Source organism: Harmonia axyridis, chromosome 1 (assembly GCF_914767665.1).
Source record: "Harmonia axyridis chromosome 1, icHarAxyr1.1, whole genome shotgun sequence".
Lineage (NCBI taxonomy): Eukaryota > Metazoa > Arthropoda > Insecta > Coleoptera > Coccinellidae > Harmonia > Harmonia axyridis.
Genome location: NC_059501.1, coordinates 18,570,255 through 18,598,072, shown reverse-complemented (window position 1 = coordinate 18,598,072; position 27,818 = coordinate 18,570,255). Strand labels below are relative to the sequence as shown.

At 35.5% G+C, this 27,818-nt stretch overlaps 1 protein-coding gene and 1 non-coding gene across 2 annotated transcripts in view; both read left to right on the top strand.

Annotated features, from left to right (window-relative positions):
- The window catches only part of LOC123688709, a 175,649-nt gene extending 148,189 nt beyond the window's left edge, over positions 1 to 27,460 (top strand). The window contains exon 6 of the mRNA XM_045627340.1: positions 24,982 to 27,460. Within this exon, the coding sequence (XP_045483296.1) occupies positions 24,982 to 25,052 (71 nt within the window). The 3' untranslated portion in view covers positions 25,053 to 27,460. The remainder of the gene's footprint in view (positions 1 to 24,981) is intronic.
- On the top strand, positions 23,412 to 23,484 carry Trnat-agu. Its single transcript has one exon. It is a non-coding gene; the product is annotated as a tRNA-Thr (tRNA).
- Positions 27,461 to 27,818: the final 358 nt, after the last annotated feature.

Below are 27,818 nucleotides of genomic sequence, written 5' to 3'. Positions count from 1 at the left end.
AAATAGTCTTTCCCCGCAGATAGCTGGCACGAATTCTACTCCATTCCTCCAATCGTTGAAAGTGCATCAAACCTATGAAATACCCATTAATAATATGTGACACCAGATATTGTTCTCCACAATCTTGCCTGCTTTAGCTCGTTTTATGGGTATCTCAACACAAAAACAGGGCAACATGGATAAAACTGGCACAGCATTCAAGCCGGTGATTGATGGTCCTGGAGATGCATGTTTTACACTTATTTAGTGGTTGGAAATTTTAAAACGTTGCCTCGGGACTTCGGTTAGACAATGGGGTATCTTTTCTTCGCCCGGAAAACGTTGGGATGAATGGAGATGATTAACATCTCCGTTCTGATACTTTTGAATATCACTTCAGCCATTCTTAAAGAGTTTCCAGAATGAATAATGAGCTGTTGAAATGGCAAGATTACGAACGGTTTTCATTTGGACAATTTGATGAAAAAATGATGAAACTACTAAATCATAGTAATGATGGAAGCAAATTCCCTCAAAAATGGATGAGAGAAAAACAATTGTTTCTTAAGAATATATGAAAATCGTAAATGAATATTATTTTGAACATTGAATGAAATCGCTGATTCCTAGAATGGTCAATTGAGAATTTCCTCAAATATATGCTATTATTGCTATTTAGCGAATTAAGCTCTTCATGATCTGTAGTAGTGAAATAAAAATCGATAATATTATGATTATGATCAACAACATTAATCCATGCTGAATATACCAAAACCATGTAGAAAATTGTGAACAAATCCCAAAAAGAAATAAGAAACTTAAAAATCGAGCACTTCATTTCTAGTACATTTCTAGTACATCTTTGCTTCCTCTGTTCTTTTCCGAAATTCGAAGCTTTATTGTAAGAAACTGGTTATATAATTATGATTCAAAGTATTGTCCATCGCTGGCCATTACTTTCTCCCGTCTTTCGGACAGCGTACGAATCCCGCCTTGAAAAAACTGGTCATCTTTTGAAGCAATCCACGAATCGATCCAATTCTTCAATTCTTCATAAGACCGGAAATGCTGGCCATCCAGGCCGTAACAGAAGAAAGTCCGAGAGAGCACCGTCTGGAGAATACGGCGGGTGGGGTAGGACATGTGTAGGACTTCAACGTTTGCCAGTATGTCTTGACCACTTTCGCAACATGGGTGCGAGCATTGTCATGCTGTAAAATCACTTTATCATTTCACTCATTGTATTGCGGTCGGTTCAATGCTCGACTCAAACGCATTAATTGCGCTCGATAACGATCGACTGTGGTTGTTTCAATCGGTTCCAACAACTCATAATACACTACCCCGAGCTGCTCCCATCAAATACTGAGCATGACCTTGGGATCGTGAATATTCAGTTTGGCGTCAAGATGGAACGATTTCCGATATATTCCCATGATTTTCTAGGCTTGGGATTATCGTATTAAACACATTCTTCGTGTCCAGTCACAATGCGATGCAGAAATACCTTTCATCTCTGCCTTGCAAGCAGCTGTTCATAAGAAAACAAACGCCGTTCAACATCTCTCTACTTCAACTCGTACGGCACTCATTTCTTCAATCATTCATATGACTTTCAGGCGTTTAGAAATGACTAAATGGCTTGTTGCGTCACTCCTAATTTTCCTGCCAATTCTGGTTGCGTTTGACATGAATCTTCATCAAGTAATGCCTTCAATTCTGCATCTTCGAAAACCTCTCTTTCACCTTCATGCTGGTCTTCGACGTCAAAATCACCGTTCTTGAAGCATTGAAACCATTTTCGGCACGTTATTTCACTAATAGTGGCGTCGTCATAAGAATTTGACAGCATTCGATGAACCTCAGCCGCATCATATCAGCAGAAAATTTAAACCTCCCGCAAAGGACGAGAATTTGGTTCGTAAGCTGACATATTCAATCGACAATAAATGTATGATGCAGACACAAATCAACTACGTTATGTTTACAAATACCCCGGTTTATCGTATGACATCTACAATATATTTATTTCAATTACCATTCAGCGCTACAGCGATCTTTTGCAAAACGGCAGAAGCAAAGTTGTACACCTAATATTACGATGCTCTGAAAATTTAACAGAAGTTTCACCCTATCTATATGGGCTAAAGCTATATCAGACCGGAACTATTATCTTGGAAATATTGGGTATTTATTTTCTGATATTCTCGTTGAATATTTTGGGGTTCTGTTTATGTGATCACCTTGATATTTCTCACGCACCTTTCATGGAAACATCCAGATTTATATTGAGTAATTTTTTTTATATTCTTTTTCTATTTTTTTTTTTTTGGTTCTGGTTAAGCGATCAAAATAAAATTTTGCACGAATCTTGGAATTTTTATGCTACATCCAAACGCAAGGCCTTATGAAGATCAATTGTGTAGTTTTGAAATTAACAGGGAAACGAAGTTTCGAACAGTCATATTCACGTTACTAGTGGAATTTCAATATGTTACGAGGACAGGCGCCCAATATATACTTAGTCCATGTCTGCACTATTTCGAAATCAATATTATTACCAATCGGTTCCCAGTAACGCGTGAAATCCGGATATCTATGGAGGAATTCGGATCAGAAAATGGGAAGAAATTCCGGAACGACTAGACCGACTAGGATCCGATACTCTCCCACCAAGTCAGGCTGATATTGTATGGGCAATATAGCGGAGAATTTCCTCTAACTTCCGGAACGTCGTCGGAAGTTACGTCGAAGAAATATGCAGCCGAGAGTCCGGAATCCGTGCTATGAAAATTATGGAAATTCCGAATTAAACCAAAGCCACGTGCCTGAGATATTGAATACACCATGAGAGAGAGAGAAAGAGAAGACTTACATTCATCTGTTTCGTCGCGCCATTCGGTAGGGATTTCGGTCTCGAAAGAACGAGGCAAAAAATCGCTAAATTAATGTTTCGGTAGGATATTTGAAATTTGATTCGGGTTGAAATATGAGTCATTTAGAAATTCCTTTGGAGATTAGCTCTGGTTGGGATAGGACTTTGGATTATGGAGTTTTATAGAGATATTCAGAAAATTTCTGTAATTGTTACTGAGAGATCCTTTTGGCTCATTATCTTTGGAAATAACAATTCACAATCGTTTGAGGTGAAACAAATTTTTGAATACCGCCTGAATTATACACAGTTTACGTTTTGGATTGTATTAAAATCACAATTCGAATGAAAAAATTTGTCGTCTGACGTCTTGAATTTTAGTCGGAAACTTTATACTTTATAAGATAATCTGGAGGTCATACTTGACTTGCCTCCCTTACATCTAAATGACAGGAAATGTAGCCTGCCGAAAGTAATCAGAATATTCCTCAATGGAAAGCTCCTACCTGGAAACTGGATTGGACATATGAGGATATTGGATCGACTAGATTCAAACCTCTTGCCTTCATCTTGGGTTGAGTTGGCAAAACATTGCCATTTGGATGTGAGGTATTAACCGCTAGGATATATGAAGGTTTAGTCAAGATGGAGGGAAAATAAATGAGCATGTACCTATTATCGGGTGAAGAGGAAGTTGGATAAGTTCTGAGGATAGCAGTTGGTACTCAAGTCAATTTGGACACGTCATAAGGTAGTTGATCCCAGATGACGGTATAATCTAATCTCTGAAAAGAGGATAAAGCTTGACTTGCCTCCCTTACATCTAAATGTGAGGAAACGTAGCTTGCTGAAAGCTGAATATTTCTCAATGGAAAGCTCCTACCTGGAAACTGGGTTGGACATATTGGATATTGGATCGACTAGACTCAAACCTCTTGTAAAACCATCGAATGTTATGCCAACCATCTTCGATTTTGAAACGACCTTTGAAACGGTCATAACTGACCTTCATAGTGCAATAAGTTTCGTCAATCGTTTGGACAAAAAGTCATCCATATGGTTCGGCGATGAATCAGAATCAGAGAGAGGTACTGGCATTGGGGTATATGGACCTAAACTGAGGATCTATAGAGCCCTGGGTGAGTATTTTACGAACCGAGATACTTGGCTGTTTATGTATGCGCTCAGGAGTGTTTCAAAAAGAACCTCAAGTGGGCGCACGTATACATCACCATGGGCAGCCAGTACACACTGAGATCCCTGGAATCGTACTGCAAGGGTTTTTCTTGGCCTGAGAGAGCTGTTACACCATGAAACAACTGACCAGAAAAATAAAATGACTCCACTATGGGTACCAAGACACTATGGTGTTGAACGAAACAAAAAAGCCGATGAACTTGCGAAAAGTGCATGCAAGTTAACACCTGCTGGACTAGAGCCTTTCTGTGTGCTAGGAAAAGACCAATATAAGGCAGCGTTTCAGCAATGGGAGTTGAATAACAGGATAACCCACTGGAAAAACACTCCTGGACTCACTCAGGCTGAAAAATTCGTAATGATTTCACCTACCTATGCCAGGAAGCTCTTGAAGCTGTCACGAGCTGAGCTTATCAGTCAGCAGATAAGATTTGCAGGCTCTGTGGTTCAGAAGTAGAAACAGCTTAAGACATAATTATAATAACATATAATCTGGTATGCAGCTCCGTAGTATCAGCAATCACTTCATAGGTACACAACTCCTCAGAATTATTTCGACGCAATCAATTTCCACTAGTAAAAACTCAGACCACATGTTTTATTAGGGGGCCTTGAAAAGTTTCCAGCAACGATCCTGCTGTGCTCTAGTAAACAACAAATAACTGAATTATTGGCACTCTTGGAAGATAATATCCCTGAAAACTATATCTTCTCATGGTCAGAGTACATTCTTTCTATAAATTGTAGCTTTATCTTGGGTGAGTTTGGCAAAAGATTACCATTGAGCAGGGAGGTACTTGGTAATATCTGATAGGATATTTGAAGATTTAGTCAAGATGGAGGGGAAATAAACAAGCATATACTTACAATCGGGCAAAAAGGAAGTTGGACAAGTTCTGAGGATAGCAGTTGGTACTCAAGTCAATTTGGACACGTCGTAAGGTTTAATCTTATCTCTGAATAGACGATAAGGCAGTAAGGCCCAATTTCACCGAACAGCACTTGATCCCAGATTGATTAAACTCCGCTTGTTACTAAAGCAGGCTTAACAGTGTTTTCTGTTTCACCATGCATCAACCCGTCCGAAGATGATCGCGATTAACTAAATCGCGATTAAATAGTCAAACCATTTGGCAACGTTGTGAACAAAAAGTTATATAGTGTTCTGTATCGTATTAGCAGTGATGACTACCATTGGCGCTAGGTGTCAGGTGTCAATCATTCATAACTCATAACATTTCAAATCATTTGTCATCTTGTAAACAAAAAACAAAGTTAATTTTGCCGAAAATGTCGAGTGATGTGCTTCGAAATGTCGGAAACTTACAGAAGTTGAAAAGAAATTATCCCATTTCACAAAACCACACATTCTGAAAAAAAACTATATAAGTAATTTTATTAACTTATTTATTTTTATTTAAGTTTTACTGCTTCTCAAATAATATTTCAATCAAACATATCAATAAATTATTCTTTGCAATAAATTTCATAAAACACAAAAACAAAGTTTACGTGTATTTTGAATGGGAAATATTGAGCCTATACATATAGTCATATTGTGATAAAATTGACCCAAAAATTAGAAATTTTCGGAAAAATAATTACATAGACAAGAGTTCCATACTGATAAATAATTATTAATCTCAACTTGAAAGGTTATAATCCTCCAAAAATGGCCGATTAGTGCTAAATCGCGATTGGTCGATTAAATGGCGCTTTGGAGTGTGGTGAAACGCTACATTACATTAATCGTGATCTAAGGCCTCACTTAAGAGCCAAGTCAGGATTAAAGCATTCGGTGAAACTGGGCCTAAGATGTTGATGACAGTTCAGTAAGACTCCCGAAGGCGGTTCTTATTGGACAAAGACAGAAGATCTTAAATTCTACTATTTCGCTGGATCATCATCAACTCTTAAACAAAATTCTGTGAACTAGAAAAAGACATTTGGTATTTTATTGAATCATTCAGATATGCGTTCGATAACCGAGCCCACACAAATATAAAACATAACGCTTCTGTCGATTAATAGAAACTAGAGAGCCTTGTTCCACATTCACTCAATCAATTGACTCTTGTCAAATCAATAATCTCTCCCTTTCTCTTATCCTATTGTCAATTAGTCCAATCCGTTTGTTTTCCCCCAAAGAATCAAAATCACTTCTCATCCCGAACACCGAACAGCAGCTCATCAGGGACCAATTAATTCTTTTGTTGGTCAACCAATCCCGCCTCCTCCTCGAGAGGTTAAATACTTCGGGACAATCCCTCAGGGTTCTGTTTGCGGGTCCAGGAAAGGGAAAATATTAATCTTAATGAAGCAATCGTGTCAACGGTCAGCTGTTGGTTGTTGCTGATTGCGTTAGGGACCAACATGCAGGGATTAAGCGTTGAACAGAGACCCTGATGGAATATGTAACGAGACCTGACAAATGGACGGGCTGTTTTTGAGGGCCGCGATGAAATTAAAATGGCGGAGTAGTCGTGTACATCGTCCTGCATTCGGTGGGAATTGATTTATGTTCTGGATGCCGCGAAACAGGGAATTTGTCGACTACTTGTTGCCTGGGATATTCCGATGCATATTTCATCTGAACGTGTCGTGTTTGAGCTGGCAAAATTGAAAAACGTGGAGTACCAATCTGCGCGGAATTGGTCTCGTTCATTCTGAAAGAGGTGTTGTTTTTCCAATTGGATTCTCGACCAGCGGATGTGATTTTATGTCTGAATAAATGATAGGTAAATGACAAAACAATCCACTTCTGCGGTAAATGGAATGTGGACGCCATCCTGATGGGACCTATTATTTTTTTAGTGAAATCTCAGCAACACTAACCACCGGTTTTTGAAAGACTGATCAAATCGTTGTTCAACTGACTCAACATTCAACTTGACATCGATGTCATATCAATTCGAGTATCTCAAATGCTGTTCAGTGAAAAATTAATCAATCTAAGATCATTTTGATTAGAAATGGGTTGACCCTGCAACGAGGCCATCGAACCAATAGTATTTGTAAAAACCATAGAGATTCAATTGAGAGAAGACGCTATAAGTTGCTATTGTGCTCGAAAAAAACGTTACCAGCAGGAGAGGCTAAGACTATTACCTATATGGCAAAAAGATCAGGGTTGGATTAAATGAACTTCGAATCAGATGTATGCTCTCAGTATGACGATGTGGTACCATTTCAAGTCACGTCATGTCGTCCCTCTACTATTCTATCTCAATTCCTGGGAATTATTGCATAAAGTGGTATACATACAAAGACGTACAACCTTGCTTCCGCCGCTTTTCTTTGAATTCGAGGCTTTATTGTAAAAAACTGGTTATATATTTATGATTCGAAATATTGTCCATCGCTGGCCACTACTTTTTTCTCTTTTTTTTGGGACTCACGAATTCCGCGTTGAAAAAACTGGTCACCTTTTGAAGCGATCCACGAATCAATCAAAGTTTTTACTTCTCCATAAAACCGGAAGTGCTTATCAGCCAGGTCGTGTGTCATCGAAACAAGTGATAGTCCGAGGGAGAAATATCTAAAAAATACGGCGGGTGGGGGTGGGACTTCCTATTTCAACGTTTCCAAGTATGTCTTGACCACTTGCGCAACAAAGGGTCGAACATCGTCATGTTGTAAAATCTCTCGTCTCTCGTTTTATTGCAACCGTTTGTTTTTCAATGTTCCGCTCAACTGCTTTAATTGCGTTCGATGACAGTTACCTGTAATTGTTTCAGTCAGTTTTAACAACTCATAATACACTTCGCCGTGCTGGTCCCACCAAATACTGAGCATGATTCTGCAACCGTGAATATTCGATTTGGTCGTGGACGAGGAACCATGGCCGGGATATCCCCATGGTTTTCTGCGCTTGAGATTATCGTAATGAACCTATTTTTCGTCTACAGTCACAATGCGATGCGGAATTCCCTTCTGTATTTGCTTGCAAGCAGCTGTTCACAAGCAAGCAAACGCCGTTCAACATCTTCGGCTTCAACTCGTACGGCAACCAATTTCCTTGTTTCTGAATCATTCCCATGATTTTCAGGCGTTTTGAAATAGCTTGTTGCATCACTCCCAATGTTCCTGCCAATTTTTGCGCTTGACACGAGTCTTGATCAAGTAATGCCTCCAATTCTGCATCTTCGAAAACCTACTCTCTTCCACCATCATGCTGCTGGTCTTCGACTTAAAAAAAAATCGTTTTTAAAGCGTTGAAACCAATCTCAGCACTTGATGAGCCACAGCCGCAAATTCCTTTATATTAAAGCAATCTCCCGAATTCAATTTTGGCTTGATAAAGTGTTATTCAGTTTGTGCTCCATTGACAGCAATGGTTAAAAAGCTCTTTAAGGCGAAAAGTTCTATATTCTATGTATATTTTCTATATATATATGAAAGCGAATAAAGCCTTATCTATACTATATTAAACTCGTAAGCGCTCCTCCCACCGAAAATCGAACGATTTTGGACCGATTTTGCGGTCGAGTGTTCTCGGCTCTGGGAGAGATACGAGAAAAACTAAAAGTACGGAAAGAAAGAGAAAATGTCGAATTAACTAACGCGGATATTCCCGTTTCCCGATTTTTCGGGATTACCTTGGAATGAACGGATAAAGTTTGGGAAATTTCCCGACGAATTTCCAGATTCACGTCGACGTGAACGACCAATAGGAAAATACTACGATGTCCTTGGGTAGCAACGGGCCTAGCAACGTCCGCGGCAATTGACGTTTCTAGAATATTTCTAATTGTCGATCGAACCGGAAATAATGATCAATTCAGTTAATTATATCGATTCAATTACAGAAATTCCATATTTGACTAAAATATCGATACTAAATATGCCCCGATGGATGCTTTTCGAATTTTAGAAGCTGCAATAAGTCAATACTTGGACAGAAGACGACAAATGTCAAAATTTATTCATGCCGTGAAATGTTGAAATTTGGACGCATCGAGAGGAAATATGCAAGAAAAGATGTTCAGATACGATTTATATCCCTTTTTCCATGTATATTTGATGATATTTTCGAAAGAAATCGTTTTTAGTCCGTGGGAAGCTTGGTTTGCCAGAAGCCTCTACGTACCAGGAGTCAGTTGGTTATTTGAGAAGTTTTTAACGAGAAATTTGAGGAAATAATAGACTACAACTGTATGTACCGCCCTTTTATGATGGTATTTTCACGTTTTGTTGAGATTTTCATGGAAATTCGTCAAATTTTGAAGCATTCCGTTTCATGTGAATTGTCAAGGACATACGTAAATATATCATTTTGAACAAATATCAGCATTTTGAGGCAAGGAAATCGGTAGGTAGAGATATTTTAATTCGATTTCCTTTATATTTAACAATTTTTTAAACGAAATTCATGAAAATTCATCAACTTATAGAATCTCTGTCACCAGTTATTTTGACATTATTCCTATAAGAAGCACAAATGCACCTAATTAAGCAGTGGCGTTTTGGCCGGGTGGTTAGGGATACGGACCGTCGTGGAGTGGTATCTATGCGCTGGAAGTTCAAATCTCAGCCAGTCGATATATTTTTTTTATTTTTCTTCCAGTTATTAATTCTTTTATTTTTGGCGGTGAATGCTTTGGAATAATGAAATGGATCAAAGTTTTTTTAGTCAACTGTGTGAATGATTTCTATTTAATAATCTATTCGAAATATTCTGACGTTTCAACCAATTCTGTGCTTATTCATAAAATCGTCGAAATCATTAATGAAACGTCAGATGATATTTTAATGGAAATGTTGAAATTTGGACGAATCGAGAGGAAATATTCAAGAAAAGATAATTCAGATACGATTTCTATCCTTTTTTCCATGAATATTTGATGATATTTTCAAGAGGAATCGTTTTGTGTCAGTGGAAAGCTTGGTTTGACAGAAGTCGCTAGGTACAGGAGTCATTTGGATATTTGAGGAGTTTTAAACGAGATATTCAAGAGAATAATAGACTGGAACTGTATGTACCGCCCTTTTATGATGGTATTTTTCCGTTATACGTGCTAGATTAACGTTTATACAGAGTGTACTATTTCCGAGTACCAATTTCCGAGATGTCTCTGGAGAACTGAAAACTTTTCTTATAGTTGACATGTTAGCTCTATAGGTTATCATTTCATTGCATAATTCTTGAAGGTATACAGGTAGGGATTGACGATTATATACAGGGTGTATTATTTTCGAGTGGCAATTAGAAGTTCAGGTATTCTTTCTCATGGAGGAAATCATTGAGGAAATATTTAATAATTGATTAACAATTATACAGGGAGTAAAAATTCGGCATACCAATTCGATATTTGTGAAAAATTAGACTCAATAAAATCTGAAAACTAGATTAATAGTTTCGTGTTAGTCGACTTTTAGATAATTCGTGAAGATATGCAGTACCCATATATTTAAAATTTTTACAGGGTGAGGAATTCAGTGGTCTTTTTAAAATAATAGGGATTCCCTCCTTCCCATCTTATACAGGGTGTACAATTTTCAAGCGCCAATTATACATTTCTGGAAAATCGAGACCTTATGAAATCTGAAAATTGGAATAAGAGCTTTAGATTTGTTTTCTCTTGCATAATTTGCGAAGATATACGTGCGATGAATATTTTTTATACAGAGTTCACAATTTTCGACCTCCAATTGGACGACTCTGGAGAACTGAAACCTGTTGAAATCTGATAGTTGAGATCTTAGATCCAGGATATTTTTTTTTTGCATAATTGTTGAAGATATACAGTAAGCGACTGACGATCATATACAGGGTGTATTATTTTCGAGTACCAATTAGATTTTTATGCAGAAATGTGAAATATTGAACCATCGGATTATAAGCTTCAGGTTTTTTTTTCATTTATATACAGGATGTTTCATGTAAATATACAGTTTATAAAGGGTCGAGTTGATTGTCACTTGATAGGAATTATTCGATATTATTCCCATCCTCAAATCACATACAAGATGCGGGTTACTCACACGTATATTCATGAATCCTTAGTATCTCGCTTTATCTCAGTGCGATATCGATTTTACAGGAGATATGGAAGTATTCATGAATGAATTAAAATATGGATCTATGGGCTATATTGATCAACCTAAAAGGTAGATCTATGGGCTATGATGATCTACCTACAAGGTAGATCTATGGGCAACATTGATCTACCTACAAGGTAGATCTATGGACAACATTGATCTACCTATTAGGTAGATCTACAGGATATATTGATCTACCTACAAGGTAGATCTATGGGCGTACTAGTTTGATATAATACTTGTATATGCTTTACTAATTAGGCCTGGGACTTATTGAGTGAAGCGTTTTAATTCGGTAGACCGGCGCATTCGCCATTTATCAACAACATATTTGATCCAATAGGGTTAGGAAATAACGTCTTGTCAGACTATTTTTGTTAACATTCTTGAACTATTTTTGAGTTTTTCATTGAGAAATAATTTTCGTGTTCCACTTTAAATACAAGCTGAAAATAAGTGATTAACAAATCAACCGTGCTCCAGTCAAACAAACAAGACGGAATGAGAAACATCGAATGGTAAGATTATTTCAGCCCCGTGCAGTCCCTATTCCAACCCTTGCAATTGATAAAGCAATGACGGAACAACATCATAATATCCCGTGTTTCATTTGCACTAACAGAGTCATAAAGTCGGCGGATTCGGGTGTGCAACTGACACTCCCCAGGAATCGTAAATCACATCAAAACACTGCGTTAGGCAGACACGAATTATATTAGACGACGGTTTGAAATTTGTTAAGGAAGTTTAATTTTCGAACGTCACTTTGAAGCGAGGGTTGCAGACCTAGGGGTGATTTGAAGGATTCGATAATTCAATTTGGAAGCTGGAGTTTTTCAGCAGGGTCAGCGTTCCTTGCGACGAAGATGTTGCAAGCTAAGCAGAAATCTCGGAATTGGATTGGATATAAATGTTGATTAGTTTAGATTATTACACAGTGCATTAGAGAAATAGCAAATTTGGTCGATGGACTTTAGGTAGTTTGGTAGATCATATTTATTGTTGAAATATAAAGATTCTCACATTGATTTGTAGGGATTTGAATTGATTTGAATGATTCGAAAAACGAATTTGAAGTCGAATGGCAATCAATTTTCTGAGAATATTTTCAATTAAAAAAAGAATATGAATTTGAAACTGACACAAATGATTATAGGTAATACCTGTTTACCGAATATCATGTGATTCTTTGATTATCATTTGGGTTTCATGGCTTGACTTGATATTCAAGCTACTTAACTTTATATTCAATCTACTTGACTTGATATTCGAGCTTTTCGACTTGATCTTGACTTCGAATCAATTCAAATTCAAGTCAAGTAGTGTTTTTTCAATGATTCAAACAAGTTTTTATTATTGCTAAATAAGCTGATATGATAATATAACAAGTTTTACTTCTACTACAATTGGTAGTAAGTTTACCTTACTTAGTAATAATAAAGGTAGTAGTAAAACTAAGTAATAATAAAGGTAGTAGTAAAACTAAGTAATAATAAAAACTTGTTTTAATCATGATTAACTACCAAATAGTAACGGCTGAAACAGTTCAATAGTTTTTCAATGTCAATTCCACACTTCATAAATAAATGCTTGACTTGACATTAAAAAACTACTACTTGACTTGAACTTGAGTTTATTTCAAGTCAAGCTCAAGTCAAGTTGCTTGAATATCAAGTCAAGCAGTTTGAATATCTAGTCAACCCTTGAATTCCTGATTATCATGTCAAAAACCACAATCATATCCCATCTTTTTGAGGTCTCGTTCATCGAACATTTCGTTGCAGTGTCGTTTCCAAATTTTGAGACGGAAATGATTTCAAACGGTTAGGTTCTATTCGCTTATGACGAATTTATTGTCAAATTCAAGTATGTCTGTCTGGCCTGCCGTTAACACGATAACTCCCAAAAAAAAAAATAGATAAACTTGAAATTTCTAGGTTAGGATCAGATCTTGAATTCCGATAGATTTATTTAATGGCCATAATCTGAGGTGTCGTGATAATGGGCTTTCGAAATTTTGTTTTTCGATTGATTTCAGAAGTGCATATTCAGTTGAAACGAATATTCTCGATATCAAATGAATATAATAAGCTCTGTTCAGAATTTCATTTCTGAATTCTGATAGCATCACTAGAAACATAGATAATTCGAGAAGATCAAAAAATACGTTTCTCCAATTCTGTGGTTATTCCGTTCATTCTTCCACATCTTGTATAACAAAATCGTGCGAGAATATATCAGAAACGCACAGTTTTCATGGTTATATTTTATTATTCTATGTTGGTATTCCGAACTTTCCGCCACGGTTTTATCTGTCAATTCATCAATTTGCCTTAAAGAAATCAGTTCTGCCAACCAACATTTTTCAATGCAAAAATCACTAAATTATATTTATGGAAATATTTCATTAATTTCAATGAAAATGCAATGAATTAGAGAAAATAATGTATAATACTCGTACAGAAGGCTCATTCTACCACTCGTTCATTCCAAAACTTGCCACTTCGTGGCTCGTTTTTGAATTTTGAACTCGTGGAAGAATACCAATGCCTTCTGCACTTGTATTATAAATAACTATTTTATCCTCACTGGAGTGATAATGGAGTAATATTTTCAATTTTGGAATTTATACCTTCAAAAAGATTTTTTGGTGCCAATTGGTTTACAACGGAATCAATTTCCGTAATTCTGAATCTTAGGGCGCCCAGTTAGTTAGACGTCATTGGAGTTCAGATTTAACTTAGATATAGACGACGGTTTATGAAGAATCCCGAAAACGTCAATATCGACGACTGTTTCATTGAATAATTTTTTACCGAAGGATGAAATTGATTATCATGTGAAGAAAGTAGAACCTGAATAGATTGTATATAATTGTGAACTAGATTTTCACATAATTAATGAGTGTTCAATTTGTTTACCCTCACACTTAATCCCGAAGAATAAGTTTGTACAGGGTGGGCAAATAAGCGAGGTAAGCGGCTATATCTCAGGATCCACTCATCGTAGAGACTTGCGGTAAAAAATTTTACCACTAAAGTAAACAAAAGAAAACACTGGAAATTGTTTTGAAGTTCATACCTTTACCGCTAGGGGGCGTAATAGCTATCGTCGAGTAGAAAAATGTATTTTACTCGAAAAATTTTCATATTGAGTTGGAAAAAAAATATCATCACTGTAAACCTTGGAAAATTCTCTATCTGTTTGAATTGTCACTTTCGATTTTGCGACATCAAATAAGGGTGGGGGAAAGATCGAAATCTCACTGATTGAAATGTCTGTAACATCAGTTTGGTTCAACATTTTTGAGCAAATTAGATCTTATTTGAGAGACAACATCTTGTTGATTAAAAAAAAAATATACTCATGATGAATTTGATTCAGCTGCTTTCGATAGGGAGCGCTAAGTCAGAAGTTCATTGTTTTGTTCATTTTTCTCTGAAATTTCAAATGTAATGATAGGATTTTCTTAACAGAAACAAATATTTCATTGAATTTGCATGAAAAAACCTGAAGGTCGCAAAGCGATAGTTTCAGGCGTTCTGAAATTATGGCCGAAAGAAGATATTCTTCAACTGATGCACTGCGAAAAACCAAATTGAGTCTTCAAGTTCTAACAGAAATAGAAATCCCATCAAATTTGTATGAAAAAACCAAAAGGTCGCAAAGCGATAGCTTCAGGCGTTCTGGAGTTATGGCCGAAAGAAGACACAATTTAGTTTTTCAGTGCATCAGTTGAAGAATATCTTTTTTCGTCCATAACTAGAGAACCCCTGAAGCTATCGCTTTGCGACCTTTTGGTTTTTTCATACAAATTTGATGGGATTTCTGTTTCTGTTAGAACTTGAAGACTCAATTTGTATTTTCGCAGTGCATCAGTTGAAGAATATCTTCTTTCGGCCATAACTTCAGAACGCCCGAAATTATCGCTTTGCGACTCTCAGGTTTTTTCATGCAAATTCAATGAAATTTTTGTTTCTGTTAAGAAAATCCTATCATTACATTTGAAATTTCAGAGAAAAATGAACAAAACAATGAACTTCTGACTTAGCGCTCCCTATCGGAAGCAGCTGAATCAAATTTATCATGAGTATATTTTTTCCTTAATCAACAAGATGTTGTCTCTCAAATAAGATCTAATTTGCTCGAAAATGTTCAGCCAAACTGAAGTTACAGACATTTCAATCAGTGAGATTTCTATCTTTCCCCCACCCTTATTTGATGTCGCAAAATCGAAAGTGACAATTCAAACAGATAGAGACTTTCCCAAGGTTTTCAGTGATGATATTTTTTTTCCAACTTAATATGAAAATTTTTCGAGTAAAATGCATTTTTCTACTCGACGATAGCTATTACGCCCCCTAGCGGTGGAGGTATGAACTTCAAAACAATTTCCAGTGCTTTCTTTTGTTTACTTTAGTGGTAGAATTTTTTACCGCAAGTCTCTACGATGAGTGGTTCCTGAGATATAGCCGCTTACCTCGCTTATTTGCCCACCCTGTACAGTTTATCGAACAATACCCCTACAATCAAGCCCACATGTGAAAATGATCGATTATATCACTCTAAAATTCAGCCATGCTGAAAAAACCATGGCGAAAAGGCGAAGAAAATACTAATTCACAGAATAATAATAATAAAAACAGAAGTTGCTGAGATACTTCCATCCACATCATCGCCGAAACGTATCATTAGTGATATTTCTAGAGCTATACCCTTGAGGACTGATAAAGAAACCTAAAAACGCACCTTCCTCCTCTTTACAACTCCCTGCCACCAAACTTCGATCCCAAATCGTCAATATCAATATTATATCGTCCTTCGGCTTCAATCAGCGCTCAAAGCTACCGCTCGAATCACCCTCAGACGTAAAATCGCAAAAAGGCCGACCTGAGTGGTATGCGGCATCCACACAGACCCGCACAGGTATACGCGAGCCTGCTTTCGATATCTCCTCTACTCGCATGCGACTACACCGACGAGAATATCTCGTGGGAAATCATTTCCATTTTTGTCTTTCCCGGCCGATTCCGGCAACCGGAATGCATAAACAGTTTCAATTCGTTCGGCACGGATGTACGTCTAATGAGATGGGGTTTTCTGGATCTTGGTCGAATTGAAACGTCCGCTTGGGACTAGTTGATCTTTTCGATGCTGTGAAGGATGTAGTCGAGGCTGTATTCGATATGTGAGAGAAAGCTTTCAGATTGGATAGAATGTGTCGTCAGTCGGTGCTCATTTTTGTTGAGAGAGCCGTTGTTGAAGGTTGAGATTTATGCTCGGTAATGGGCACGATAATGTCAGGTAGTAGGTAGTGTACAGAGTGAGCCAATTGTGAATAAAATGACATATTTTATATTGAATAGTCAAGAATTGATGTTGGTGTCTAATTTCATGAGAAACTCATTAAAATTTCTGTTGAATTTTTCTATAGAATAAGAATGAACTCGATTGACACATTCAATCCTCAAAATTAACGAGAATAATACATGTTGTCCAAACTACCTCTAACTTTACAATAGCTTTACTTTAGAAAGATTCGTCTTTTTGGTCTCTAGGTCTGCAAAAAGCCAGAAATCACTGGAGTCAGGAGAGTCAGATCTGCACAATAGACTGATAGACTGGTTAAGCACTTGGAAGCGCAATTCAACCATGGTTTTCATCGATTTGTGAGAATGCGCATTATCTATATAATGAAACTTCTTTTCTTCCATTTTTCAAACAACTACAAATGGAGCGTCTCATAACCTTCAATATCTCGATCAAGACAATTTCAATTTCATGTTCTCTTGAAGCTTGGTACTGACGAGAAAAAGGTCTCTACTCGTATGGTACTGCGGTACCAGGGACATGAAGTGTTATGTGCTTTTTTTGCATGCTATTTTTTTTTATTAATTGAACAAAGCTATTCAATGGAATATGAGCAGTAGTGAATATCATAATAAACAATTAAATAGTTTTATCTTTTTTCTTTGGGTATCTAGCCAAAAGGATCGAACATTTACAATATTCACACTATTGCTTTTAGTAGGTGCTTAATTTAGATTTTCGATATTTATTCATCGTCTCGAACACAGTATAGCGGGATGAAAATAGAGTAATCATGCATTATATCTTCTTCAACCCTAAAGGTGATTTATTGAAAAAGACCAGTTAGGAGCCAAATGGAAAAATTGCCACCTATTAATTCTTATGAATTTTACGTATGTTGTAGAATATAAACTCCTGAACAAAAAATTCCAACTTAAGTCTATTACTACTTTTCAAGATACTGGGTGTCGAAGTAGGAAAATTGAATTTCTTCATAGTAACAAAGTGACAATGGTCGAACATTTTGAATGAAACACATTTGCGCGACAAATATTGTTTACTCATAAGGTAATAATTTCATACTGGTTTTCGATAAAAATTATTATTAGATACAGGGGGTGAGGTCAATCATTATTGGAAATGAAATTCGTTCAGTTCATAATTCACCCTGTAATTGAAAAAGTCGTCCGTGGGTAGCTACTTATTTCGAGAACAAAGATCGGGGAGCCTTGAAGATTATTCCTCCGAGTCTTATAGTTTTTGAGATGCCCTATTATTATTATTATTGGACACCCAATACAATGTCTATCATTATACAATGACAAAATAAAAATTAGTAAACGCCAACGTGTCTCTTACCGTTACCTATAAAATTTACATGAACTATGTCCGGACCGCAACATTCATTTTGCTTGAATTTTAAATATTGACTTACCTGTGTGTTTCTAGTGATTTTTAGTGTTTGCTATATGTTTATTTATTGCGCTACTGTAGTTTTTCATTAAAATGATTGCTTAGTTCTTGTATTTTAGGGTAAATTTTGGTTTCAGTTTTTAATTCAAATTTTTAATTTGTTCCTATTCTGACTTTTACTTATGATATTATGAGACCAATAAATTCTTTCTATTGTATAACACTTTTTGAGAGATTTTCTAATATCAGTCGCCCCTCTTAATTCAGTTTCTCGAAAAATCGTCATAGCAAAGCTAATTTGCCATTATTGACATTATAAAAACGTTTTCAAACCAAGCGTAATAACAAAAAATTGGAAAATTCCACGTACGACTCTTTTAATAACAGGGTGAAATATGAACTAAACGAATTTCAATTTGAATAATGTTCGACTCACTCTGTATCTAACAAAATTTTTATTAAAAACCAGTCTAGTATTATTATATTTATAGTTAGCAATATTTGTAGCACAAAAGTGTTTCAATCAAGATTGTTTCCCACAAGAAATTTTCCCTACCAAAAATATCACATGAATTCTCATGAAACAATATAGACAATTTATGTGAATTCATAAGGATCTGTGAGGAAAGTCTGTTACCTAAACTTACGTAATCCACGACACATGAACGTTTTATAAGGTTTTATGAGAGTTCGTAGGTAGATGTTATACATAATCAAATTCAAATAGTTTTCATCAGGGAGTGGTTCTTAAAGTTCAATTACAATTATGTTATTTGCGATTTCTATCTATGAGTGCTCATATGACTCCGATCTTGGATCTCATAAGTTCTTATGAATAAGTATTTTATCAGTTTCCTTAAAATTTTTGTCAGGGTTGCCATTTTCCATCTTCGACACCCTGTATCTCAAAAACTAGTCGTATGATTCAGTTGGTTCCATAGCCTTCCTTATCCAGGAGGTCATATCCTACAAAAAAAAAGGAAAACATCAGAAGAATTAACTGGTGACAATATTTTCCATTAGGCTGCTGCATGGTCCTCTATGGATATTCGCTATCTCCATGACTCTGATTATGAACAATTTGTCTTCAACTCATCTTCACGCTAAATTTGCAGCTTAGTGAATACTGAATCCAACAAGATTAGAATTCCACTAATTCCTCGACACAAACGCTAACATTTCCACAACTAAAGGTGTCCACCCTCACTAATCTCGAGTTATCTGAATTTACGGTCAAAATTGTCAACATTGACGAAATTTTTTTTTCAATCACCAGACTTCTAGTCTATTGAATAGAAAACAATACGAATCCTCTTAGAGAAAGAAAACTAAATTTTCCACAACTAAAGGTGGCAACCCCCTCCAATCTCGACTCATCGAAATTCACGATCACGAATCTCGAATTCGCCAATACTAAACAAATTTCCCTCCGTTCATCTCCACGCTTAATTTCCCGCTCAGCGAATGCATCGAATATACGAATCGCACTCATTTCTCTACTCAAACGGTAGCTCGAGAGAAGCGTCCGGCAAAAACAAGCCAAACAAAATGGCCGCCAAAAGCATATCGTGAATATTGATGAGATGGAGTTATTGGAGAGTCTGGGAATGATGTCGGTTCAAAGGGCCAACTTATTTCCATGATAAAGGCGAGCGCTGACCATTTCCTGGCTTTTCCTAAATATTTAATATTCCGTTCCATACTTTTTACAACGAGTTCGACCTCCGAACGCCATCCGGGCGTGAAAAAAATTCATGCGAGATTGATTGGTGAGAAATACGTGACTTCGGGTGAATGTTTCGCATGATTTTTGAATCACGCGACGAGAGGCGCTGTTGGTTAATGAGTTAGTAAGGCGACGACCTACATTCATCATATTTATAAAGGATGTATTTTTAGCTACATGAGAAAATTCGATGATTGTTGTCTATGGTTTGACAGTTGAGCATGTCAAATTGTTTTGACATTTCTCTTCGGTAAGGTTTGGCAATTCATTATAAATCGTTTAGCGCCTGAACAACGCTTTCAAAATGTTTAAATTAACTTCGAAAAAAATTTATCGCGAAGTTCAAAGCGCGTTTTACGGACAATACAGGATGGCCATTTGAAAACGAAACAGACGAGATATAGACGAAATAAAGTTTTTCAATAGAAATGCTCGGACAGGTCGATTTCTGTTTCGAGGGGGACAACTTAAGATGTAGGTTACGGACGCATAGCGCTTCAACCCTTGCTACTACAACCCTCACCCCCAAATTTTGAATAGGGAAGATGGGGTGAGTGATACCTCATTTGAAAGGTATTTTTATACTGATTTCAGCACAGTAATTGTTTTTTCATTTTATGCATTGATTCTCGAAATATTCTTAACTAAGTATTTGAAAATGAAGTGGTTTTTTCATGGCACTTGTAGTGTTTTGTGAAAAATCGACATTTTGAGCTTCAAAACAACCATGACTGTGGCTTCCTTCCTAACTAACTAACGCATGAATATTTCGAGAACTAATGCATAAAATGAAAAAACAATTACTGTGCTGAAATCAGTATAAAAATACCTTTAAATTGGGGTATCACTCACCCCATCTTCCCTATTTAAAAATTGGGGGTGGGGGTTGTAGCAGCAAGGGTTGAAGCGCTTTGCGTCCGTAACCTACATCTTAAGTTGTCCCCCTCGAAACAGAAATCGACCTGTCCGAGCATTTGTATCGAAAAACTTTATTTCGTCTGTAATCTCGTCTGTTTCGTTTTCAAATGGCCACCCTGTATAATCGTTCCAGTCAGTAAGCGACTCAAGCAGTTATTGATCGTTTTGGCACTAATTGTACTCTTCTCGATTCAAAATTACCGAAAAACCACGAAAGAAATGTGCATAGCGAAGATAATATTGCTCCTGTAGCGCAGACAATACCGAAATGTCGATACATCGGCTCGTTGGCCTTTGTATTTGGAGTACCAGGAAAATTTTAGATTAGGATCTTGGCTTACGTGCCTATAAAATGAAGCTCATGTAAGAATTGAATGACTATCGTTTACGTACCATTTTTGCTGATTGGGCAAAATTGAAACTGTTCGAAGATGAGCATTCTACTGAAAAATTGTGTTTAGTGATTATGCTTATTTGTAATTGAATTAAAATAAACAAATTTGGTGTATATGCAGCCAAGACAATCCTCTACTCATTAACGAATCGCCATTACATCTTTTAAAATTCGCTGAATGTCGAGCGCTATCGAGTCATGTACTTTTTTGTTTCCGAAAATTAATCAAATAAACATCGACGACATCTGATTCCAACAAGACAGCGCAATTTGTCATACCACGCGGTTAACCATCATTTCATGGCAAAATCGATTTGGTGCCAAGTTTATATCCAAACATGGTGTTTTTAACTGGCCATCTCGTTCTTGCGACTTAACCCCTCTCGACTACTTTTTATGAGGTTATGTCGAGTCATTCGACATATTCGATATATAGTCACAAATGGTCGAATTGGTCGAGGAAAATTTCATGTGAAGGATATGGTGCTACAACCGTAGCCATAACGTCCTTCAGGCTAATATCTTTTTCATCGTTAGAGGGCCTTAACTATGGAATGAACATCCATTGATTCACCTTGAAATATATACTACTGTTTTTTAATGAAAATTCATTTTATCTTATCTTCAAAATCTTATCGGAAAACCCTATACATATATTCTAATGAATGAAATTATAGCTCATGTAAATTACGTCAAACAACAAATCTTTTGGGTTAACCAATATTATCTAATTCACTCTAGAGTAGTAATCATGTGATAGAAACTGAAGACTTGAAAACAGTACAACTTCCTAGAAACTTGAAGGAGATATTACCTAAAGCACTGAGTATAGTAAAATGCAAGCAACTTCTTTTTTTTTCGTTCTCGTCTTTCACACAATTTTAGAATTGCACATTCGCGTTCTACAGGAGACCTGAGCAAAATAAAACTTGCTTGAACTTTTTTAGAATAGTTCCCAACTATCAAAAGTTTCCTGCAAAAATGTGTGTTAATAGCTTGATCAGAAACACAAAAAATTCGGACAGATCATCGAAAAAGAAGAGATATCAGTTTTATTTTTTTACTCATAACTGCCTTTTATGTTCAATCATGAGATAGCTCAGTCCTGTTTATGTGAATAAATCAATTCATCGAATTTTGCCCAATTCCTAAAAATCATAAAAAAAAGGATGTTAAATGTGAATACTTTGAATCATATCGGGTTTTGGAGCTGAATTTTTAGTCTTCTTGAAAATCTCAACACTGAATTCAGATTCAAAATACAAAGTGATATTATTGACCTGTACACATTGAACTAAGATTAATGAGTCCGGTCCTGGAATATTGAAGTGATTAATATCTACCTCTCTGACTTGGCATGTGTCAAAAACATCTCAAGTTGCAATAAATTCCGCCAATAAGTTTGGTTCTGATGGTGTTTTCATTATTTTCATGAATATGAAAACTCACCCTGTAGCTTTCTGTGGAAAGGCAGAAATTAATTTTTATGGTCAACTCGTACTCCCCTAGTCCTACTCTACATATGATGAAAGAATGTACAGTTACTTCCGGACAACCTGTATACTTACCGCCTGCGGTCTCCAGCGGCGCATGAATGACGAGCGCACAAAAGCTTGATGCCAAGTCAATGCTTCCTTTGAACTTTTAATTGAACAAATAGTACAAAACAATCGTCGAAAAATCTTGGCAACAATACCATCCCTCGTATATGCAAGTTAATAATGATTGTGAATCGTCCAATTATATTTCTCTCATATTTTCTCGTAAATATTCAACATGACCCAATAAAAAACCCTCCCCATATTTGCGTTCTTCCCCTATTCTCAAATTGGATCTTCTACGAATGATAAACAGTAATTCGCCCTGATGCAATCATGTAAATTACTCGAGAATTTCAGAGGCGACGCACTCGTATATAAAAGACTTGAAACGTAAGAATCACTCGGAGCAGAACACGATGAGCAAGCAAGAAAATGAACTCGTCTGTTTGAATATTTAATAACACCTTATCGCGAAGCAAAAAAGAAGTGTACCGGAAAACCGAGAGAACTCTCAACTCGTTACATTTTCCATGGAATAAACACTCGTTTGTGTCAACTAACTGTTCCGGGAAAGCTTGGGTAGGGGACAGATATGAATAAAGAAGTATATGCTATCTGGAAAACACGGAAATGGAGGATCAACTCCATACGTTCTGGTCCCTTATATTCCTACACTTAATAATGAATATGAGGAAAGGTTGAGTTCCTTTTGATTCGATGATGTTTCAGAGGAATTGTTATTGCAGACTTAATTCACTTCAAATTATAATTGGAATGTTAGGTTTTTGTTTTGATGTTTGTTGGTTTTGATAACGAAACAACACCGAATGTTGTACAAAGCTTGAAATGATCATTTAATATGAAGTCACTGATTAATTAGCGGGCCTTACCATTAAAAACAATTTTTCTCCTAAAAATTCGACACTAGTCTCCAACAAAGTCATTTGAAAGAGTGGTACATATACTTCAACGCTCGTCTAAACTCTCAATACCTTTTCTGTAGAAATATCTTTCTTTTCCTCGGTAGCTCAGTGGCTAGAGCAACGAACTAGTGATTCGGAGGTTGCGGGTTCGAGTCCCGCTCGGGGAGGTACTTTTTCCGGAATTGAAAAATTGTCTGAATGCCGTGAAATTAATTTAATATTCTTCTTTTCTTCCAAAATAGGCTTCTGTTTCGACAATGACTCATTTATTACAGCCATATTTTTCAATATTGTTCTCGAATTCCCTATGGTTCTGAATATTTGTGGTTTCTGCAAATTTCATCTATCAGATATTAATACTTTCACGGCAATCTCAGTAGGGTTATTATGGTGATCAGAAATCAAAGTATGTAGACTTAGTAGGTATTATCTAATAAATCTTTCCATTCTTTTTTTGAGCTTGAGTTCACTAGAAATGCATATTCTGTTGCTCCAAAAATTTGCTCAATTTAGAATCTGTACCTTTTCTTGAATGGCCTCAGTTATCAAAAACCATCAAAAAAAACCTTGAACATTAGTTTGAATGTTTCAAATTATCGGTAGAAACAAGAAATGAATATTTCATTACCTAAAACCAATAATATTGATGAAAAGAAATACATTTTTCGAATCTACTTAGGATAAATACATATCCTTTTGAGAAAGAGCAATACAAATTGTTGATTTCAAGCATGTCACGATGAATCGATTAATTAATTACTCTTGTCCTTAGAAATCCCTTGAAGATTCAAGTAAATAATACCAAATCTTCCCCGAAATCGGGAGGGTTTCTTCAACCAGGACCAATTCTCCAAGCGATGATTTTTCTAATCCTCAGATGTACCAGGATCGCTACAGGCCCCTCATATTGGGGAATCATATCCTATTGATTTATACTAATTGTATTCCATCGAAAAATTGTAACAAAAACACAAAGAAAATATGATAACTTCTTGACATTAGTTGAATGAAACACAAAACGCTGCTACATTATATTTCAAGATGGAATGAAATTATATATAATGTCTCATTCAAAACCATAAAGAATATTAAAGAAAGAACAGCTAAAAAAAAGCAATAGTGAGTTTGAAATTCAACCTGTGGTACTTGCTCCATGCGCCAAACAGTAAAATCATTCCAGATAAGAAAACAGAAACAAATAATAATAAAAAAAGACGAAATTCACCATTACCAACACATTTATAAGATACTTAATATGATTTTGATAATAATTATTAAAATGTGCATAGGTACCTATTGAAAAAAACATAAGAGATTGAACTTCAGTTATAGGTATAATAAAAAACATTGAATTGTTTAAAATTATCCAACAGACTCGAATAGGTCTTCTCTCCTAAGTATCATATTTTGAATATCCTCAACAATTATCGAAACTTTTCTGTCCTCACTAATTTTATTTCAATTGATAGTTCCATATTCAAATTCGAAGATATTTTCAAGACATTGTGAAATCAATAATACTCACTTGAAGAAGTCATGGTATACCGTTACGATTGTTGTAAATTAGTAAACAGCTGAAGTAAAATATTATTTCCATTTATAATTGTTTGATATAAATTCTATGAATTTGATTTGGAAACCTAAAATATTGTTTTTTGTTTCAGCTATACCAGTTGCCAACCTGAAGCTCTACGTAGTTCTAGTGGTCTTCATAATCTTCGTGAAACTGCGGTAACAATAAAATTGTGGAACGTTTGAACCGCTGAACAATCATGTTGTAAATAGCGAAAGATGCTGTACATATTCCAGAAGAATTCTAGAGAATTAGATGTGATTTGTTTTGTACCTACCTAAAAGCGTGAAATTTCTGAATCAAAGACACTGAAAATATTTAAAACGATGTAGAAATGATTAAATAAGATAATATAATGAAGGGTATGCTATTGTGATAAAAATGGAGATTTGTAGATACTGAAGTCGGAGGATGATGTGAATGTAAATATAGATGAAATAGAAGTATCGTTTCTCAGTTTTTCGACCGAGAAATCATAACTTCACGATCGAATCAAAAATTTTAGAATAAATAAATGTACATTTAAAATTAAACCTGAACATCAACTCAACCAATATTGATATTGTCGTCTCTCGAAGATTTCTTCGTAAAAAAAAAAAATTTAAGAGAATATAGGACTCGAAAGTCTTATTCCTTTAGAATTGTTCTACCAAAATCACCCCTGACTATAATATTTCAATTTGTATGCTGATTTTTATCAATGAATATTTATCATTTGTGGATTTATCAATTTCTTATTCAATTTTGAAGTAATATAATTGCCTTGGAATTTTCCTATAGATTCGATATTCAATCAATTTTCACAGGAAATTCGTTCGGTTGAACGACAGAACATAAGTTTTTATTATATTATGATCATTAATCAATATATTCCATATAATGTTATTGTTTCACACAGTGATACTTATATATTAACTAACAATTCTCATCATAAGAAATCGCAAGGAAATAGGAGAAGTAATTGAAACATATTATGATTATTATTATTATTTCAATTTATGTTCTTCAATCCAGAAAAACTAGAACTATTAAAATCTCAATACTTGAAAAGAGATTTCCATTCCAAGAAGTATGTTTACTAAGAACAAGCTATCAAGTTAAACCAACATGCTAAAAAGTGTTCAACCAAATTCCAAATTGAGAAGGACCATGTGTCGATGGCTATTTGTCTGGAGGCAATAAATAAATGTTAGTACTTCTTCAAATCAAATTGTATTTGAATCGTTTTTCATTTCGATTTGAATAGAAATAAACGCCCCTTCTACAAAACTAATTTTTTTCGGGTTAAATCAATTAATGGAGCTTTGTGCATTGTGCAGCAATGCGGAAACGAGTATGTTGAAATTTGTGATCTCAAACGAATGAACCTAACATTGTTCGATTATAACCGTTTGGATTCCATTTTAGCTATAATGGACCCGTGAAACACATTCATTAGATATTGTGTTGTCGGTAAATGTTGTTATTTCAGGCATCCACCTGCATCAATTCGATTTAAACTGCACATTGCAGGAACTTATTAGATTTGCAGGACACGGTTTAATAGAATTCCGATCATTTTAGGTTCGGAGTAATCAATGTTTCAATCACATTGTGATCGCTGTATGGAGTGGGCTATAACTTTGTAATCTCTTATTAATTAACTCCGCATTCTCTTATTAATTACTAACCAACACTGAAGTCTATACTCCATAATTTCATCAAAATGCCTAATTGATTATCTTCAATCCGCATATTGCTACTTTTGCGTATGCAAATAATGTTCTTTAAAATTATAGGTGCCGAAAAGACATGTTGCGCACGTGTTAGGAACAGTTGCATTCAGTTCCACATCAGATATAACCAACTGAAAAAAAAAAAATTTCTTTATTCAATTTGAATCGAATAACTGCACATAAAAATAACAGGAAATAAAAAGATTACCATAATATGTTTAATAAAAGAGCAACCATTAACAATTTGCTTATTGATTGATGCTCCGATTCATTCAATTGGTGCTTTATGGTACGGTTTGAAAAAGGAAATTTGAAATCGATCTTACTTAGGACGCAGAAGGCTACTCCTTCACCAATGAAATATTGAGTAGTAGGATAAATTTGCACACTTAAATGATTGCTGAAAAGTAATACTTGACGCAAGTTATTATTAGTGGATCGAACTATAGGAAAATTCTCATTATTATTATTATGTATTAAAAAAGAAGAAATATTGAATCTTTATAAAACATTTCAAAGGCTGATTTTCAACATAATCTCAAAAAATTTCTTGGAAAGAAATATTGTTCTATATGAAGTTTTATCTATAGAAGCAAATTTCTTCAGTATTCGTTGAAAATTCACCCCCTAAATTTAAAATTTGAGTATGGACATGATCCGTATATTTCGAATTTTCTCAATGTATTTCCTCGAAAAATTATGAGGAGAAATTTCTCGATGAAAAACTTTATTTTTTTGTATTCGACTCCGTTGAATGTGCTATATGAAAATTGGACTAAGTATATTGTTGTAATATGTAAAAATGTTTGTTACCCACTGTAAATCCCAGGCTGAAATAAATAATTGTTAATACGATATGATGATTTATTTTACTTTAGAATGTGAAAGAAACTTGTGCAAGAACTCTGTGGAAGAATGAAGACTTTTGTGCGTTTACTTTTCTTTATTCATTGAACGTTTCGTTTACCCTAATGGACTTCATGTCATGTGTTCTTATGCAGGTGTCGCAGAATTCAAATTAATCGATTTTTGGTATATTCATCTCCATTGAATTTTTTTGATATTGATGAGAATGAGAGGAATCTGAAATTATTTAAGAAATTACTTTTAGATTCGTTCGACAAATTGAAAGATTTACTGGCTTTGAACCAACTGATCTGAAAATAAATTTGAGATTTCTTGATAATTTGCATTGATTCCGTTTCCCTGTAGG